We start from the raw sequence: 21,685 nt of genomic DNA, 5'->3' as shown, positions 1-21,685 counted from the left end.
ATGCTTTGAATGTTGTATCCACTCTCCTGGATGATAATGGTTAACACTGGAAGAGAAAAAGGGGGCTTAATGGAAACACTGGGTGGGCAGTGAGATGTGCAGGATATCTGTGACAGTCAGCTGCAGACTCTAAATCTCGTATTAATAACAACACCAAAGGGAGGCTGCCAGCCATGCTGGTGCAGCCTTTAAGCCCCTTATCATCACGTCTGGTAAAGGACACGCTGTATTCCCCACCTTGTCCTCTATAACCTGCTGTTATTTGAATTTCTCTGCTTTAAAGGCTGAGTACTGCACCGGTCTCACCCTTCCTTATAAGCTGCAGATCACAGCCAGTCTAAGGAATCTCACACACCCCCTCCCTTTGCAAACTCCGCCCTGAGTGACAGGTGACACAATGATTTAGAGTTCCAATTAGGGGCCCATAGGAGTCGCTGGCTCGACCGCTGGGGTACTGCTGGCCGCTCACTGCTCTCATTATCATTTTGAACTCAGTTTAAACACAAGGCAGGAGCTATAGCGGACGCCAAGGACGGAAGGCACATCTTAAAACATCTCTCCTCCCCCCAGCGCGACACATAAAAGCCCTCGTCTGCCGATGAAATTTTGATCAATCGGCTGCAATAAAGCTTTGTTCCACTGTAAATGACAGCTTCAAGACTGCCAACAGTAGCACTTTTGTTGTGTTTGTTAAGGGCAGGGAGTCGTTCAAACCGGTCAGGCCGCCTTTAAATGGCCACATAAAATGTCACAAGGCCACAAATGACCACGTGGATGTTGCTGCTGCTTCCCTCCTCGCGGAACACAGACCTGTGGTTCCGCCGCTCTCAAGAGAGGAACGGCGGCTCCCTCATTAAACGTCTGATTCATATTCCTTTTGAGCCGTCGAAGCATAGAAGTCTGCATGTGGTGAATCATTATTAAAACACAGGGCTGTCAGTCCGCCTGCACGAGAGCAGCAGAACTTTATGCAACGACCCAGCCAGTGGAGGTTACAATTCCGGTTGTCCTCGGCCTGGAATCTTTGGCATTTTCATCCCGAATACAACCGGCTGACACAACATTGATCTGCCTGGTACCCCTTGAGATTGGATGCAAATGACACTGATAATTACCAATCAGTCTCGCCCCTTAACAGTTCATCTAACAGCTCCACGAGCAAGTGCACTTTAAAATTCATGCAGCAGGACGGAAAATGAACCTCTGAACCTTTTGATGAGGTTGGAAAGCCCTGGGAGACGGGTAAATCATTTCTTTTCGCCACCAACAAAGGAATGAACTGGAATCCATCGCAGACTCGCTAATGCACATATCATTCACATTCGGCATTGTCAACAGAATACAAATAAACACAGTGCAGATATTGTTACGTGACTACATATGTAATGCTGGCAGGGACAGTGTCTGAACAGGTCTCAGTCAAAAATTGCATGTCCAATTACCAGGGTTAAATCAAGCGTACAGGAGCTCGGTCTGCTCTCACACTCGCCACCACACGAGGCTCCAGAACAAAAATGCAGCAGGGAGGCTTCGGCCCATCAGTGGTGTCCCGGGGAAGTGATTTCACTGGCAATCATAGCTGCAACGCCATCATCAAGCACATTTTAAAAGCACCCTGTGTGATAATGATAGGCCCCAAATGACAAAAGGTTACACGCTAACAGGTGGCGTCACAGAGTCTCAAGCAGAGCTTCGGTGTTGTGTGGCATTTTTGTTAAAAGTCTCTCTCTCTCTCAAAAGAAAAAAAAAAACAAAAAACGCCATTAGTGTTCTAGTCGTCTTTCTACACACACACCAATCCTCCATATGTAGTGCGTCTGTTCCCATCCGACTCCCTTGCCCTCAAGGTCTGTTTAATGGATCTGGCAGACCTCCCCACCATAGAGGAACAGGTGGAGCAAATTAAGACACAGTCTGCGGCGTCACTCCGTGGCTCAATTCACCACAGAGGCCCCGCTCGAAGACAAAGGCAATTTCCACTGAAATGTTACATTGGCTGCAATGTACTCCCTCCATCTCTGTGGCTCTGTAACTTCAGATTGCAAGACAAAAAACATGCGGCTGAGGTTGTACAAATAATTACAGAGTTGTACAATGTGAAAATGTGAAAAGGTGGAAAAAATAGTTTGTACCGATTGCATTTTAGCCCACGGTACAGTAAATGTGTTGCCAAGTAAAGGGACACAATTCAAGTGGAGAGTCCCAGCCATCAGAGGGAGTTTCTATTAGTGTAAAAGAGCTCATCAATAAAGAGATAATAAAGTGATGGCACATTGTCGTGACATATTTATTACTATAAAAATGTAAATCACATATTCTCCTTTCCTTTTGTTGTTTCCTTAGTAGTGATTAAAATGAACAAGGGCAAAACAGTTAATCAGCTCTTTGAAGAATGCATGTGGCATAATTAGAAATCAACTCTCCATAATTAAATCAAAGATTCTGCTAAAATAGGATGTTATCATATGAAAATATGCGTTGATTTGTCATTGAAATAATAAACAATTTCTTTTCACACTGTAGATTTTATCCTGTCAATGTAGGTTGTCTAATGCTTGTCATAGAACTGTGGTGCATGACGTAAGAACGGCAACTATATAGCTCGGGAAGCCCTTTTTTTATAACCACACAGCTTTGTCTCATCCTCACACCAAACATCCGTAAAGAGGCACAAGACAAGACAGCGCACTTTCCGCCTTCACAATAAAAACATCTAAGAAAATAAGGGTCTTAAAAAATTGTAAAGAAAGTGTTGGTTATTAAGGGAAAAGTAAGGTCTTGATTGTCTAATGACTTAAATATAAATATGCTAATTTTCGAGAACTTACGTGCATATTGTAGTATGTTTTTTGTGAAACGCATCCAGTGTCATCACAGTAAAAGAACATGAGATGTGACCAAACATTAGTTTGACGACAAATGTCAAACGACAAAAGCTGCCAAAAGTTGCATATATTTTTTTGATTTTGGTAAAAATCCAATTTCAAGCCTCTCCACAAAGTCTGATAGCATGAGATGTATGTGAATATACTCATTCTTCCAGGTCATTGTATTCTCAAGGCATTGCATCGACCGCAACTGGACTGTTCAGGTTGTTGTAGAAAACACTTTTCCCCTCATCCAACCAGGCTTTATCAGTTCGTGCTCACAATTCAATAGGACAAGCTGAACTCTGAGGGGATGGTGCAAGATCCAAGTATTTACTCCCTGTGGGTGAGGGACGCCCCAATCAAGTATGGTTTCAATCTTTTGTGGTGCAATACAACAGTAGTTAAGATAGAGCGGAGTGAGACCTCTGTCAGCCGACGATAGTTGTTTGGACCTTGTTAGTATTCCACTCAGTTGTAACAATGGCTGTGTCATGTTTGATACATGTTGCAGGGTAAAGGATTGAATCTTTTAGGCAGGGATGAAAGCACACCACTGTATGGGGGGGATAGGTAATGTCGTAGACATCCCTCCCCTGTTCAGAGATAGTTTCTCAACCTTGACGTAGATGGCCTCCCTCATTCCTCTTTCAAACCATCTGTCTTCTCTGTCTAGAATATGTAAATTTTTGTCCTCAAATGAGTGCTGTTTATCTTTTTTTCTCTTTTGGGTAGCATGAGATGTAAACAGTGATGAAACATGAAAGACTAGCCCGTTCCCATAAGATTTTAATGGGATCTTGCTTAATGAAATGCACTATAATTAGTAGAAAACCAACATAATTGTGGTTTAACTGAGAAAGAGGAATTATCTCCTCTAAGCACAATGCCCAATGCAGAGGATTGAACGTTTGTTCTGCAACGGCATGGAAGTTTCATAGCAGCATAACTCTTTATATTACCCAACTGAATTCCATGAAATTCTTTAGAATGGGTCAAAGAAGACATCATTCAGACAGGACATCCAACTTTACACATTGGAGATGTCAACCACTAAGGTAAATGCACCCCTACAGGACTGATTGACAGGTGTTGTACAAATGACTTCAAATATGTAACAACGTATGAACAGTTCAGCCATTGGTTATTTATTGTGTACGTTTTCTTTGTGCTGCTTTTATTTGCAAATATTTATTATTATTGCATACAGAGAAATTATTCAACTTTCAATTGAGTTTACATTAGCATCATACTTATAGTGCTGAAGTTTATATGTACTTTTTTATATATGTACTTTTGAATATTGCTGTTGGAAAAAAAATATAATAAACAGTAACCTAGCGAAACGGTTCGTATTCCACCAATTATTTTAAATGAAGGCCGCATGGTGGTGAGTGGGTTTTCTCCGGGTACTCCGGTTTCCCCCCATATTCCAATAACATGCTAGGTTAATTGGCGACTCCAAATTGTCCATAGGTATGAATGTGAGTGTCAATGGTTGTTTGTCTATATGTGCCCTGTGATTGGCTGGCGACCAGTCCAGGGTGTACCCCGCCTCTCGCCCGAAGACAGTTGGGATAGGCTCCAGCATACCCCTGCGACCCTCGTGAAGATAAGCGGTATAGACAATGGATGGAGCATTGGTATCACTATGGGCCTACATGTACAGTGTGTAAACAGGAGCTGGCACAGGTAGACAGAGTAATATTCTTCTGATGCAACAATAATAAAAACAACACCGCAGATGTACTCACCATAAAGCCAGGGGCACACATGCAGGCCCCCGTGACAGGGTGGCAGTCAGCTCCATTGGAGCAGCTACACGGCAGCATGCATCCCTCCCCAAAGAAGCCAGGCGGGCAGGTCTCATTACAGTAAAGTCCCGTCCATCCTGCCGCGCAGGTGCACTCTCCAGAAAGTGGATGGCAGCTTGCAGCATAACGAGAAGGAAAGATGGGACGAAAAGACACCACCAGAAATCCATCCATCTCTGTGTGTGTGCTTATTTGAGATGTCTCCTTTCTCCTTCACTCTGTGATGACTTACTTCTATGCAGGCTGAATCACAGCATTAACACGACATTAACTATGAATGGTGAGAAATTATAAATGAAGTGGAGGTCACAATGAAAAGTTAACTGGACGACATGACCGAGAGGTGTTCAGACTTCACAATGAGCGGTGCTTTGGAGCTAAAAATGGGGTGAAACTACGCCTCATCTTGAAGCAGCACACTTACCTCACAGTGTTGGTGGCATTACAAGGGCAGTACTTGTCACAGATGAGGCCGTAAAGGCCTGGGGGGCAGAACCTCTCTTGGCAATTGGGGCCTTTAAAGCCGGTTTCACACAGGCAGGCTCCATTGATGTGGTGACACTTGGCTCCATTGTGGCACTCGCACTTTTGGTTACACTGTGGGCCGTAGGTGCCCACAGGACAGTCTTCTTGACACCTGTACACACGGAGGACACAGCCAATCATACTTCTGAAATGAGTAGAACATCAGATGCTATGTATTTACAGGTTAAAGATGCACGGTGGAAGATCAAACAAACGTGACTGCATTTCACTCCTGAGAACCAAACCTTATATCATGTGCCCTGATTTCATAGAATTATCTTTATGATGTTTCTTTAGTCCTACATACTGTGATTGCAGGACTAACCGCCACTTTTCAGCTCTGGGGCTCTATTTATGTGGCGAAACGTAAGGTGGCGCAGGAAGGCGGAACGTGGCGCAACCCGAGCAGTGGTAAATTTGTCCAAGCCATTTATTTATTTATTTTTAAGCAGTAAAAGCCCCACTGTAAGCAAGCGTACTTGAGGGTCACTGCAGGGGTTAGACTTTGTAGCCATTATCAGTGCCAAACATAAGTCAGTCTCTTGAAGTGAATGTAAAAATGATGTTTCTTTAAATGCACTGAATATACAATATCAATAGTAGTTGTCTGCACATTTTACAGTCAAATTACCATATTTGCCGCACTGGTATAAGGACTACTTAAAAGCCTTTAATTTTCTCAAAAATCACTGCACCTTTTATGTGTATACCGAGTTCCAAAAGCTGATAAGATGTTCTGTGACTTTGGTAACGGTCTGCTTGATTGACGGTCGGACCATTTCCCACTGACACAGGGACTAAACTCACTGTTTGGCTTCTGTTGCCTCTTTTTTTTTTGTAGACCATGTTTTAGCATGCGCCTTATGGCACGGAAAATATGCTATGCTACAAGTTTCTCCACTGTAGTTTAAGTTTTGGTAGTTGTTTTCTACTAATTTATATATATATATGAGAGAGGCCTTGTCATAGTTATATACTGTATATATAGTAAAGTAAGATCATGCTACTTGGGATGGAAGGTCCTACTAGAGATTATTCCATGCAGGTTAATTCACCTGCCTCTGATAAAATGAATGAGAGCAATTTTGCAAAAATAATAAGGTAACGTAAAGCTCTTGTCAAGGATTCCATCCATGAGGCGATTGCCCGAGCTGATGTAATAAAGCCAAGCTGCTCCGGCAGACACGGGGAACTAAAAAGATCTGTGGATTTCAATGAGACCTTAATAAAAACCCATTACTTATAATGAATGAACAGAGCCCAAACAGCATGTAGCCCACCGTGTGATCAATGGACGAGTTGGGAGTGGAGAGAGAGTGGATGAAGGGCTGGAGACACAAAAACCTGACTGGTCAGTATGAAGTATGAGATTAATTAAACATTAACAACGCTATTGAAAGCTTCCAGCTCACCTTGAAATGGAATAATGGCTTTCTTATATCAACTTATTTCACCTGAGAATTGACTTATTCAAGCGTTTCCTTTCTCTTTTAAAATAACAGGTTGGTGCCTCATTAGAAAGTCAACAAAGAGAATAGGCCAGCGAGCGACTTTACTGCGTGTGTAATTGTCAGCAGGAAACTGTCTCTTTGGGTGGAATATCAATAAATGATCCCACTGTCTGACCTACATGCTGTGGCTGTACTAGACATCACTGTGCACATTTGTGTGTTAAATTGAGCCGTTTGGATGTCATGTGAGTACCTGCGCCCACTGAAGCCATCTGCACAACGGCACTGGCCTGTGATGTAATCACACAGGCCGCCATTGCGGCAGGAACAGTCCTTGCTGCAGTTGATGCCATACTTGCCAAGAGGACACGGTTGGGCACAAACAGAACCCTGTGAAGAACAGGACTGTTTGAGATACATCATCAGACCCACATGAAAGATAGACAGAAAGAGCACCCTCAATGACTGACGGCTTCATTACTTTCTCCTCACTTCAGGGATGATTCATTTGTTTCTTAACTGTATTTTCTCCGATTTTGCACTTTGAGGAAATGTAATATCGCTGAAAACATTTGGGAACTTGGAACCTTCGACACAGATGTATGATTTATTGTCACTTGAATCTAAATTCATCATCACAACGAGTTGAAATGTGTGCAGGTTATGCTGCTACCAGATTGATCAAAAAAAGATGTGAAAGCACTTGGATGAAATTTGGTGTGTTGCTATGACTCAAGGACAATGTCATTATGGTTTGATGATCTGATCCGGGATTCCGCTGCTGATCCTAATTAATTTTACCCTCTATTCGGCTCGACTGAGTGTCACACTATCGCACTCTATAGTATAATAACCAAACTGCAGAAATAAAGTGTGTAAAACATGACATTGACAAGAAAAAAACATGTTATGTTGTTGTATGTGATATATAATTAAACAGTACAGGTTGTCCTCGGGTTACGTACAAGTTCCGTTCCTAGACGGTGATGTAAGTCCAGTTTTGGTTTATACAGAGCCATGTTGTGTAAAAGTTTTCTTCCGTTTTCTTCCGTAATATCATGCAAATTGTGAAACCTTCATAAAGTACTGTATATTCTAGGTTCATTGTGCATGTAGTGAACCATTGAAAACCTTTGTTTTGTCCTAATTTAGATTTTTTTTTGGGGGGGGGGGGGGGGGCTGGAGCATCACAGGACAGAAGCTTCCTTAGTCTCGATGATTTACGGGGGCCATGTCATCTGCTGGAGTTGGTCTACTCTGTTTTATCAAGTGCAGAGTCAATGCAGTTGTTTCATATTGACTTCATATTCCAACATGACCTGCCACCTGCCTACCGTGCCAAAAACACTTGACTGACAATGGTATTACTGTGCAGGACTGGCTTGCAAATTCCCATCGAGAATCTTTGAGGTATTGTGAAGACAAAGATGAGTAACATCAGACCCAACAAGAGAGATGAGCTGAAGGCCGCTATTAAAGCATCCTGGGCCCGGCAACCCAGACCACAAACAGGGTACTTCCAGGCCGGGCGTGGTGAGAGACCACATCCCACAAGGGCAGATGTGCACCGGGGGTCACACACGAGTGGGCCCAGAGTCGCCAACAGGAAAGAAGCTTGCCCATGACTGGGAGCGTATTCTGGACAGGACCAAGGACTGGCCACAAGCAAATTACGGGGCAGGACACAACAATAGGAGTGGACAAACTATTGTTATGCCACATTAGAGTCACCATCTTGCATTTAATTCAGAAGGCCCTGCTTGTGCTAGAACAGAAAAAATGGCCAAAAATCACAGAAGACAAAATAAGCAAGTGGGGGCCATGGTAGACTTGAGCAATGCTGTTAAACTGTAAGTATCGTTTAAATGTAGTGTGACCATCTATAGTGTGGATTGGACAAAGCTGTACAAGGACTTTGCAGTATATAAGATTTATCTAACTTCCTAAATGTCCCATTCATATTAGCTTTGTTGCATTTTTATAAATGTTTGACTTAACTAATGACAATGACGGGATGAGAGAGGATGGACCACACATTGACCCTGGGTGTATCACATATTGTGTAGCCATGCTCTTCTCTGCAGCCTTTTCCAGAACTACTCTGTTATTAAAGTAACCTACCATCCACCCTGCTGGGCAGGAACAATCCCCAGTGATGTGGTGGCACGAACCTCCATTCTGACAGGGGCAGCCTTGCTCACACTGCGGACCATGACTGCCATAGGGGCACCGCTCTCCACAACTGTCACCGAACAACAATATTCACATATTTGACACTTAAAACTTGTGTTTGACTAACTCAGAGAATCAAAGTAAATTGTCAGTACTCACAAGGCACCCGTGTAGCCCGGGGCACAGATGCACTCTCCGGTTTCATGGTCACAGGTGGCTCCATTGAGACACTGGCACGGTAGTTGGCATGCCTTACCATAGTAACCAGGTTCACAGGACTCCTCGCAGCGCCATCCTTGGTAGCCGTCGGTGCAGACACAGGCTCCTGTGATGGGATTGCACTTAGCCTCATTTTGGCACTGGCACCGATTGCTGCAATGTGGTCCCCAGTAGTCGCTCTCACAGCCTGCAGGCACACAAAGACGGACCATTAGACTGACTGACAACATCTGGACTACTTCTTCTTCATGGCAAGGTAAATAATTGAGACATTTTCCATTCTATGCGTTAGCCATGACCACCACCCTATCAAACTTTGTTGGTACAACACATAACAGATTGCAACCAACATCAGCAACATGACTTCACAAATGTTCGGCAAGTTACACCCCCCCCTACAATAGACCGGAAACTATTGCAGCTGCACCATAGGTCGCCTATTTTTAGTCCCAGTATGTGTTCCAATACTTTTGTCTCCCTTTCAAAGACCCTATAACTTACACAAAGGGAAGCAAATAGATAAACCATATAAGTGATACTGATATATTGCGGGTTAATAGACTAAAGTAAAGTGAAAAAAAGCCAACTGTATTTGCAAGCTGTTCAAACGCCAACGTCAGCAAAGAGGATGCAAAGATAAACAACCCATTATTGACAAAAATGCACACAGATAGTCAAGCGCTCACTTTTACAACTTTGCTAAACACTCTAATTGTATTTCATTGGCGTAATTGAGCAGACAATACCTGAGCGAGACAGCATTCATCTCCTGTAATCGCACACTTGGCTCTCCCAACTGCATTGTTATATTGACACTCTTGAAAATTGCTACTTCACATGGGCTCAAGTAAATAGTCTGATGACATGACCAAGTGGGGCCCGAGGGAGTGGTGTAAAACAAGCGCATTCACCACATTGCACGAGTGACGGGTGTGTTTAGAGGCACTCAATAATCGTACAAACTGCAAGCAAAGAGCTAATCCTTCAATGTTAAATAAACAGCCATTTTTTATGTGAGGAGCAATTGGCCAGGAGCGCACAGGTTGTAGGCTGTCTTGCAAACCTAATTGTTCTTGTGACAGTGGATGGCTGATTTAAGTGATTGGTGTGGCCTTATGTGTTTCTATCAGCACCAGCTCTATTGCTCCTTATAAAACCCCAGTTTGAGGTAATTCTCTGCAGCCCATTTGGAGAATATTCCACTATTGATTCCTGACAGGCTCAGAGGCTAATGTTAAGATGCCGCACAGGCTCCTTGTATGTTCTCTTTGCCAGAGGTGTGATCGGCCAACGAGGGAGCTCAATGAATGCCTATTCCATGGCTGTCACCCAAGCCTGTTTTTCCAGGCACACAGCAGGAAGATGATCACTCCCTTCACGGATGAAGACAGGTCCGAGCAACGGGGGGCCGTGAAGCATCGCACACAGCCGCTATAGCCTCCGCACCTACCCAGACAAGAGGCTGCGTGGCTCATGGCTCATATTGATTGGACATAATATGTTCATGACCTCAGGCCTGGCATGTATAACCACCTGAAGGTTGAGCAGGAGCCATTTTTGTATGGTCAGTGGATTCAAAATTTATTATTTGTACTCAGTTCTATCCCAGTTTTACAGAATTGTACAGAGTGTGTTTATAGGACTTTCTTGAGGCTTCTTATTTAAAGTTATTTCATCACCTGTTGCATCAGCTTTGGCTTCATCTAATTTTTCTTATGTGCAACCTTTTCATTCCCCGTGGATCTCCCATCTTAAACGCAATCTGAGAATCAATGCGGATCCATGGAGGAACAGTGAAAGAGAAGTTTAGACATAAAAATGGGTGTCAACAATTTTACTCTGATAACAAAAGTGAGGGAAAGACTATGAAAATATTATGACAGGGTCTTTGTCACATCCTGGCTTGGTATGTGATCCCATGATGTTGACATAGGAGTGCAGTGCAGTTAAAAAGTCGTGCTGAACAAGCAGGTTCAAATAGAGAAGAGAGAAAAAGAGAAAAAAGAAGAAAGAGAAGTACACAGAGGTAGCAAGAGTTGAAATAGCGCAATACATTTAACCACTAGAATCCAACACACAATGAGAATACAAAGACAAGACAATGAACCAGTGCCTCAGTGCCTCAGCTCGCCTCCCATTTTTTTGTTATTGTTGTCACATACAGCACCACAAATTTTGACCAATCACCCTTTTTTTTCCAATAACAGAAAAAAAGATGAGCAAAAACACGATGGCTCGTTCACTTCAAAGAACCGGCTTACATTGACACTTTCAAGAGACGACTCTAAGAGATGCTTTGTTCATGACCGACCTATCACGAATAAGACTTGGACTCGAGTCAGACTGGAGTCACAATTTTGATGACTTTGGATTCCACTTGACAATACCATCAAAGACTTTCAACTCAACTGTGACATTAATGACTTTGGATTTCATTCTGACTTTAACCTAATGACTTGAAAATATTTTACATATTCAGTGAGTGTGTAGTAAAATGTGTCTCCATTCGAAGTATTCAACCAACATGATCACTATGATGTCATTTACAACACTCCTTTTCTGTGTCACAGTAGTCTTACATTCAAAAAAATATTTATCAATTAAAAAAATATGTTATAATTGTCCAAATGGCGTTTTATATGGTAAACTGTGTATACAATTTGAAAGGATTCTAAAATTTTGACTTCAGACTTGACTCTACCTTTCTTGAGATTTGAAAAATGAAATTAAAGTCCTACTAATCACAGATAAAGAACAGTCCTCAGACAGAAGAGACTCAAAACAAAACTGGAAACTAATAACAAAATGAGACTCCAAAACGGGACGTAGGCCTCGCAGAGCATGACAGTCTCATTTTGGTTTTAAATCATTTACGTCAGAGACAGTATCTTATATTTTGGAGCAACTTACTGTGTTATTTGAAATAGTACTTGTATGACTTGTACATATATTGGCATTTCTTCACATATGCCGAATATACACCACCCAGTAGGATAATAGTGTAAACTATGCAGGCTTTTGCGCAGTGAAACAACATCCCACAGTCAGATAATTAGATGTGCAACAGCTACAACTGATACCAGCACAGCAGGGTGGGAGAAGAGAGTCTCTGGTGTTAAACTTCACGACCTTGTCCTGGCATTGCACAATACCCAGTGATGATACAATAAAGTGTAAAATTGCTGGGTCAATGTTGTCCCCTTATTCTGTGTCACTTCCACAAAGCAGTGTGAAATTGGCGAGAGTCACTGGATGTAAACCGATCATCAAGAATGCAAGAAATGTAATTGACCCTATCATTTTTTTTTGGGTGTAAACACATCTGTTAATAAACCCGATATCTGAGCAAGCTGCTAGGAAAATAGTGGAATGTTTTTGCTTCACTTTTTTTTGGTTTCACTTAAGATGCAGTGTAATCCCTTGGACCAACAGTAGATAAATGGATATTACTCACCTTTGGTGTCAGTTTCAAGACTCCACTATGCATATTTGCACTTTTCGTAAACTTGTGAGTGATTCCTACAGGTCTTAAAGAAACAAAATAAACTTTTCTACTGCTTATGAGCTCAACATCTGTTATCATTTGAAGTTTTAAAGAGTCTGTGGCTTGCAGTTAGAACCCTCAGCGCACACAGAGCAAAGCCCATTATCCAACTTCACCCAGACGTCTCTCAAATTGCCCACATTGACTGCAGTTAACTGTCGTTTAGGACTCAGAGCTGATGAGCTGCAGGCAAACACAGAGGACAGGAACGTGAGGACATCAGCTTCTGGAGAGCACGGCTAAATTGAGTGGCATGATGATTCCACCCCCCAGTGGGTTCTTCTGTGCAGGCAACAAGCCTCAGAGTGCGTTTGAAAGCAGAGAAGCTTGCAAACCAACCCATTAACTGCTCTGACCCAGGTCAGGCTGCCTAACGATGGGACACTTTCACAAGCCGCCTTGGACTCTCAGCGCTCATATTGCATAACGGGGAGGATGTGGATAACCTCACATACGAGGGAGAAGAACAATCCCAAGGTGCTAGGTATAATCCCCTTGGCTGGAACAAACTAGATCGCATTGTGAGGAAGGAGCCAATGGCAAACTTCTCAAGGTGACGTCCAAAGAGCGCGTTGAGAAAGTCGTCGTGTTAGCGCCACGCTTTGAAGTACGCTCAGAAGTGGCCAGCTGCAGCGGGATTAAGACCAAACAACTTCCAGCAGGCTGACTTTGTTCACAAGCTCTCCTGAGCTTGGCCTCCTCAGCACAGCGACTGACACTCCTCTAAAGGGGGGGTCAGTGTGGGCCACAGAAAGTTGCCAGAAGCATTTCAAAGCTAAATTCAAAATGGACGATTCAAGTTCTTTAAATGGAGGATGTTTATAAAACTTGCAGATGCTCACTTGCGGCTTTATGTGAGCACCTTTAGTACAATGCAACTTTGGTTACCGTCTGCGCCGGGTGGGCGTGATTTTGGTCAAAAATTTACACCACAATTTTGCCTCAGTGTGTATTCTCTGGTTAGTGTATAACTAATTCATTCATTTTCTACCGTTTATCCTCACAAGGGTTGCAGGGGGTGCTGGAGCCTATCCCAGCTGTCTTTGGGCGAGAGGCGGGGTACACCCTGGACTGGTCGCCAGCCAATCACAGGGCACATATAGACAAACAACCATTCACACTCACATTCATACCTATGGACAATTTGGAGTCGCCAATTAACCTAACATTAATGTTTTCGAAATGTGGGATGAAGCCGGAGTACCCGGAGAAAACCCACGCATGCACAGGGAGAACATGCAAAGTCCACACAGAGATGGTCGAGAGTGGAATTGAGCCCTGGTCTCTTAGCTGTGAAGTCTGCGCGCTAACCACTCATCCAGCATGCAACCCGTTAGTGTATAATATTTTGCACATTTTGTCAAGTTATTAATATACTTATTAATATAGTCCATCTGTATTCTCAGAGAAGAGATCTCCATACATGAGTTGTGGGCATCTTGAGAGGAAGCCAGTGTACCCAGAGAAAACCCACATACGGGGAGAACGTGGAACTCCACACAGAGATGTCCAAATGGAGATACAAACCCAGATATTCCAGATCTCCGTGGCCACCATGTGGCCTATTTTTAAAGTAAATAAAATTTAATCACTTACAATGTATGAAATGTACAGAATTGTAAATACTAAAATCGAAATGGAACTGATCCATAATTAATAACCAAGCATTTACTGTTTGTCAGAATGACAGTGATCAAATCATCCTTTTCTTGCCTTTTCTTCTACTAAAAGGTCTAAAATTACTGATTGCACCCGATGAGAAGATATATTAACGCATGTTATGATGAGAGTTTTTTTTTCAAGTTAAAATCAATGGCACAATTCCTGCCATGCAAATTCCGCTGACACCACATTATGCACTCTTCCTCTCTTTCCTGACAATGTGCTATTTGTTACATGGAGCCATTCAATAGTTATTCAACATTTAGCCATTCATCACAGCACCTGAAATAAATCATGTAGACTAATAAAGTGAAGAGTTGACAGGACCTCTGTGGTGGTCTGATGGGAAAAGGTATTGTCTAAAGTCATATATTTATCTCAGTTTTGGTACATTTGTAGCAATAAATCTGCAGACACAGAACAGGGCCATATTTCTGCTCAATGCTTTATTAGTTATACTTACTTATTCCTCATTGGAAAAGCCAAACATTTATTTTCTAACTAGCCCATTAAATAGCCATTAGGAGAGTGTGGGTTGTATATCTGAGGTAGTATGGCCCTTATCTACCCACAGTAGCTCGTTTCATGAACAGAGAATGGGCATTTAGGATAATTTAATCATCTGAATGGGCTCCTGGTATCTGTTTGTTGTAGCACACTGAACATTGATGTGATGTCTCTGAAGGGAATCAAATACTGTATATAAAACAAAGAGTGACTTTGTTTTATATACTGCTTGAGGCAGCAATGTATGAGGTACACCTCGCCTAGAGGGTACCAAGAGACAAAGCAGCTTGACAAAAATAAAGAATCTTAAAACCTGCAAAGCTAACTTCAGCTATGGTAAATATTGCTAATTTAGTCTCAGTAGTGAGAGATCAGAAAGGAGACATTTCATGTAAATGAGAGCAGATATTAAAATAATTTACATCCATCCATTCTTTTTCTATGCTGCTTATCCTCACTAGGGTTGCGGGTATGCTGGAGCCTATCCCAGTGGTCTTTGGGCAAGAGGCGGGGTACACCTTGGTGCCCGGAACTTGGTAGTTGGGCCAATCACAGCGAAGTGGGCATGCCCTTAGGCTGTGGGTAGAATAAATTAAAATGGACCATTTTGTAAATCCAAGAAAATACAGCTGGAACAGGTGCAGATTCTGGAAGATCTATAAAGCTTTGTGTGGTGGTTATTGTGTATAGCTGCTCTATAGGAGTCCACAACTCAATACAAAGGGCTGAAAATGAGCAGTATAGGTCCCCTTTAACTAATTCACAAAACAATGTGTGTTAAACGATAAATAATATTATTGTTTACATTTATTGAGACCAAATAAAGTACTACTTTGATAATATATGATCATAACAATATATAATATAATATAACACTGTAATGCAACTTTTATTTTAATGTCATCATTAATGCTGTAAAGTTGTAGAATTGGGGTTTGTAATGTATTTTTTTATTAAGTTATTAGTACTGACATTTGAGCTTTTTGTAGTTACATAATGCATTTTTGCTTTCTACTTTTGCTGGGTTTCTGTTTATTTTATTTCTGCTATGAGCAATATTCCATAGTTGACCTCTAGGCCAGAGTTTGGACAGCCAGACTGTCTGGAACTTGTCACGGAGAAGTGTGTCCAAGGTTATGTTGCTGCAAGGGTTGGGCTGCATTGCTAACATGTGCATGCAGTTTTCAGACTGTCATTGCACATCGGTATTTATGTACAATTGGAGATGCACACAATAGGTACTTCAAGCAAAAAAAAAAAACTTCCTGACTTTCACTTTTAATCTGCACCCCTAATTGTTAAATATAGCAACCATGTTGCTAAATTGTCAACACGGATCTCCTCTATGAATGAGGTGAGAAGCGGAACCTGTGATTTGTTGGAACATTGGGTGATCAAAGAGTCAGACTAGTCCGAACATCTACTGTACGTGGGTCGAACTGATGAATCTTAAGTAACTGATCAAATGTAGAATTACTACAGCTTATGCTTGGACATTAAACATGGCGACAGCTGTTCAATTTCGATAGAAAATTGAACACATCACTCACTGACGCTGATGCTGGGAAATCTGAGGTAGGTTGGATTGCATGGTGTGAGTAAAGCAGTTAATCTCGCATTAACTGCACGTACACTGCCACATAGCATACTGTATAATCACTCATAGTAGCAATGCCGTAGGTCACAGTCTGATTGGCTTCTGGTTGCCCTGTTCTCGCGATACAGCTTTTCTCCAAATGAGAAATCTGGTCACATTTTAATTTGTGACACCCCTACTATATAAAATACCCACTATATAACATGTATGTACTGTATATAGTTCCATATTTCTGTAGCTTGGTTTTATTCAGTGAACCAGTTGTGATTATATACACTTTTTCTCCTGTTGCTGTGTGACGCATTCTAATGCAAGTGATAACAAACAATGCAGGGATTTAAGGGCAATACGCGAACACAATAACAGCACCCTGACAAATGCATTTGCAAGGATACAGGAGAATGTGCCAATTGTCATAAGGGTGGGTCTGCGAGATTGAAGAAGCAGCCTGCTGCAGCTTTTGTTGTTGGGCGTGTTGTTTGTCCTTCCTTAATTCATCTTATCTGCGGCCCGATGCGTTGCTGTTCCCTCCCCGGAGGAAAGACGAGGGCCGGGCCAAGTTAACAACATAAGGCAAAGACGATCCGGACACAATTGAATGCTCGGGCAGGTGGGTGTGAAGCATGGCACTCGCTCCCTCCTTGATAGAACCTCACAGGTGGAGGAAAAGAAACAAGATGTGACGGCTGCTTATCTGGATCGTTAGAAGTGATGAGTAAATAACTTAAGTCATTTAGGAGGACGCCTTTCTGATTAAAAAAGCCAGAGCTGGCTGATATTGCAAAGTGAAGCTGAGCATTTGTTCCAAGTTCTATTCAGGATGTGAAGTGCAGATCAATGCAGCAGGGCTTGCAGGTCCCTGCTGACTCTCTGCAGTGCATCCTCAGCAGGGTCATGAAGGTTACCAGTTCGAACCAGGGCGGGTCGTTTCAAGCTCAATTCTAAAACACTTGACGGTACTTCAAATAAAATCCTTTGTATTTTTTTTGCGGTACCACAAGCAGACTGTGAAAAGACACAGTATAGCCCACGCTTATTCAACAGAACCAGACACAGCTCATAAAAGCTTGTGGATCATCATATTGTTAAACTGCCTGTCACACTTTTCAATTAATTTAATAACTCGCCCTGTGCTTTGTCCTACAGAGACCCTTTGCTTTCTTATAATATAACAACATCCTAAAAGCCTCGAGCACACCAAGACACAGTGACTGCAGTGCAATAAACAAAATCATGTTGGTGCTGCATGACACACACCAACCAAAAACACAATGTCAACCTGATAAAACCAACCCTTACTACTCCTAATTTGCACACATTGATTTCCTTTTTTCAATTATTAATTCCAATTAGCATAGAGCCAATTGTGCCACGGGGCATTAGGAGTCAATATAAAAGGGCCCGGTCAAAGCGTGAAGACTGATGTTCATTCATAGAGTGTCGATATGGGTGCTCCCATCTGCAGCATGAGAAAGTCAAAGAAGACAAAATTATTTTATAGACAGTGACGGGGCTGATAACACCAGACAGCATTTAAGGACTTTTAAAAGTATTTTTTGTTAAATAAAGAATAAATGTTTTTCTGTCCAATGAGGATAAGCGGTATAGAAAATGGATGGATGGATGGATGTATAGTTGGTCAGTTAGTGTGGTCAGCACCCAGAACCAAAAACGGTATGGCCCTGTCATCTTTAGCACAGTCCTTAACCTGTGTCTTGTGGTAGATATAATTTTGGTAAGGATCTTGGTACTGGTGCAGTTTTTTTTAAATGTTGCAGTGCATTAAAAATGCATTTTTTATACTGTATTAGTGACAATGAAGTTTGTGCCACGAATGAGAATTCCAAATGATATGACTTGGTTATCTCAAGTAAAATCATACGCCATCATTACCCAGGAAGTGGGTCAATAACAGAATTACATAAAAATTATGCAACCATTTCCACCAAATAATATGGAGCTGTGGTTTATATTTACCAATAATTGAAAAATCCATTAAATATCGGTAATGGCTTGTATAAATATGTGGATGATTACTTTTTCCAAACTCACCAGTAGAAGATCAGACTTTTACAACAAAGTATCAGAACTTTTCTGGAGAAGACAAGGCTACATGTACTTCATACACAAATAAAAAATAAGAACTCATTCATTCATGTGCTGCAGCCTATCCCAGCTGTCTTTTGGCGAGAGGCGGGGTACGCCCTGGACTGGTCGCCAGCCAATCACAGGGCACATATGTATATACACAAACAACCATTCACACTCACATTCATACCTATGGACAATTTGGAGTCGCCAATTAACCTAGCATGTTTTTGGAATGTGGGAGGAAACCGGAGTACCTGGAGAAAACCCACGCATGCACGGGGAGAACATGCAAACTCCACACAGAGATGCCCGAGGGTGGTCTCCTAGCTGTGAGGCCTGTGCGCTAACCACTCTCCACTGTGCAGCCCTCTCTATTTATTTATTATTATTGAATCATTTTTAAAATGAAGCATGTCATTTCTAAAGAACAATCGCGGCATGCTGGTTTGACTCATCTTTGTCCTTTTACGGAGTCAAAGTGTTCAAAAACAAGTGCGCCCTCGAGGCTGTTGTCGCCTATACTTGTCTGCTTTAATGCCTCCCCTTTTCAGCTGCTTTTACCTCACTTGAAATATGTAGACATTATGTTGCGGGAAGGGCGGTCATGCACGCACACACATATACACACACATATATATATATATATATATATATATATATATATATATATATATATATATATACGTATATATATACTATGTTTGCATATATGCGATGTAAATACATATACATGCTTTTTTTGTTGTTTGTTCCCCCATACCCAAGATTAAAAAATAATATGGCCCTGTCATCTTGGGCACCATCAACCTCCGTGAACCAAGACGTGTTTATCTGGCAGTAGTATGCAACAACTATGCAATCATTACCCTCAGAGTTGTTTGTAGTATCGATGACGGTAAGTACGTACATTTCTTTTCCCCTTTTTTGACTCATTATGGAATTCCACTAGGTTATCATTAACCTTATATGTTTCATGTGTTGATCGCAAATGCACTCCATCCCAATTATGACCACCACATAAAGGTGTGGGGTTTAAGCCAGAATGTTTGATTATTTACCATTTTCACAATGTCCTTGTTTGCACTTGTGCCAGCAAACAGTCTTTTTTTTCTTACACCAACCAATAAATGTACCTGTCAAGTCACAGGTTATGGATCTGTCCCTTAGTGGGCACACACACAATTTAGTTAGAGTGCCCCTAACACCTCCAAATTAATCTAAACAACACAGAGACATGGGTACACACACACTAAAGAATAATTGCTTTTTAATGACTTTGCATTATGCAAATGATCATTATGAAGCAATAAATTCTTGGGCTGAATTCCTGTATGCCCTAGCATCACAAGTGCCAAAATATATTACCCTCTGTGAGAAAAGTTAAACAATAGGGATTTTTTCCTGGCATCTATCTGTGGAATTGTATCCATTATTCCTGCATATCGAAATGACTTACACTGTTGTGGAAAAAAATCACCCAAAATACTACCAAAATGGGCTCTCCTGTGCATCCACAATGCAAAATGCTTATAAAGGACTATAAATAGATACATTGAGCTTTTTACAAACATATCTCCGGGATAATATGGATTCTTTTGAGGGTTTTCCGATCAAAATATGAGGAAATCCTGGAGCTCATATGAAATGAATCGCTGGCTCTGAAAGCAGCGTTGCTCTTCTCGCTCTGAAACTCACAATGCCCATGAATAATTCTTCCTCAATTGTCAAAGTTAAAGTGAAGTAAACTTATGAAGTTGTAGATGTAGGAGAGAAAGAGAGAGAGGTTTTAAACATACTCTCGTTACATTACAGGGGCCTCCAAGAAATGAATTGAGCCATCTGCGGGGAAAAAAAGAATGATGTTCCAGCGGCTGTCAGCAAGAGGCTTCAATTGTGATTGATTGCTGGCACCGGGAGGAGCGTGTCTCCGCTACTAAAACAACATGTCAATACATGTAATCGCTGGTCACTTTTGATTAAACTAAACAAGCAGACGATATAAGAAATCAAATCCATGTAGAATCTTGTTTGAAAGTCCATGCAAGTACCGGTAATATTGATCCGCAGACCTTAAACCCTCTTTTAGTGCCGTTTGGTGGAGGGCGAGTTTGTCTTTCATTCATTTTTTAAAACGCCTCTGCCGGGAATGAAGGTGTGTCACACAATCATAATATGAGCAAATGTTTAAAGCTGGGAGAATCAAGGTGCAGAATTCTAATACCTCAGGTCACGGTTTGTTTACAATTCCTACAGACGCCACCATCAGGGACAAAGTGGTTGGAGTTTCTGATTCCCTACCAGCAAAAGAAATGCATTTTAATCTGTCAACGGCATTTCACACTGGGCTGTTTGGTGAACATGGGCCAGTACGCAGCTGGACTACCCGACAAACATGCTGAAGTCCAACGTCTTTCCAATGTTACTTGGTCATGTGGAAGAGACGGAAGAGCAAGCAGGAAGTAAACAATTTATCAGTGTCCTAACTGTGTTTATTTTGTGTAAGTCACAGGCTGTGTTCGAAACTGCATACTTACCTACTACTCATACTAAATCTTTGAATATGCAGTGTGTCTACACTGGCAGTATGCGATTTTTTAGTATGCGAGAAGTTCCCGGATGCATACTGCATTTGCCAGAAATGTTGAATATGTATCATCAGCTTACTACTCACATTCAAATTACCCAGGATTAAACGTGACGTCACCGTGGGAAAAAAAAAAACGTTGGCTGAACACTAAGCAGCAGGATGGACCAAACGGCCGTGTCAAGCAGGATATATTGCGAGTTGGTTCGCTTCTTGTTTTCAAAGTAAAAGCAGTGATTCATCACTATGGTTTTTTGTATGAGAAAAATAAGGGGGTATTTTATTTTGTGAAAATAACCAAAAGTGCATTGCTCATTTTGGCAAGCTTAAATTTTGCCAAATTCGTTCGAACAAAATTTTAAACGGTTGGAATTTGGACAAATATATGGCACACTCGGGATCTAAATGTCCACTTTCTCGCCTGATTTAAAAAAAAATAAAGTGATGGATTTATAGAATTATCATGTAGTACGCTGTAGCGTAAACGCTTTGCATACTGTCTGATGGATAGGGTATGCAGTATGGAGTGTGGATAGTATGGGCATGGAAGTATGTAATAGTTAGTATGCGGTTTCGAACACAGCCATGGAGGAAATGCGCTTGCATACAGGGGGCGCGTTTGCTAATAGCCGTTTCCCACCACAGTTAGTGG

The 21,685-nt window shown here is 41.8% G+C and overlaps 1 protein-coding gene across 2 annotated transcripts in view; it reads right to left on the bottom strand.

The window, feature by feature from the left end:
* megf11 (multiple EGF-like-domains 11) overlaps positions 1–21,685 on the bottom strand; it is a 93,340-nt gene that overhangs the window by 31,087 nt on the left and 40,568 nt on the right. For both annotated transcript variants that reach the window (XM_058076524.2, XM_078789207.1), the window contains 5 exons: positions 8,989–9,235; positions 8,779–8,899; positions 6,911–7,047; positions 5,106–5,318; positions 4,622–4,796 (listed from right to left, as the gene is read on the bottom strand). In XM_058076524.2, coding sequence (XP_057932507.2) covers positions 4,622–4,796; positions 5,106–5,318; positions 6,911–7,047; positions 8,779–8,899; positions 8,989–9,235 — 893 coding nt within the window. The remainder of the gene's footprint in view (positions 1–4,621; positions 4,797–5,105; positions 5,319–6,910; positions 7,048–8,778; positions 8,900–8,988; positions 9,236–21,685) is intronic.

This window comes from Doryrhamphus excisus, linkage group LG1 (genome assembly GCF_037039965.1).
Source record: "Doryrhamphus excisus strain RoL-2023G ecotype Guam linkage group LG1, RoL_Dexc_Guam_v1.1, whole genome shotgun sequence".
NCBI lineage: Eukaryota > Metazoa > Chordata > Actinopteri > Syngnathiformes > Syngnathidae > Doryrhamphus > Doryrhamphus excisus.
The sequence above is the reverse complement of the archived record's forward strand: the minus strand, read 5'-3'. Positions and strand labels throughout refer to the sequence as shown.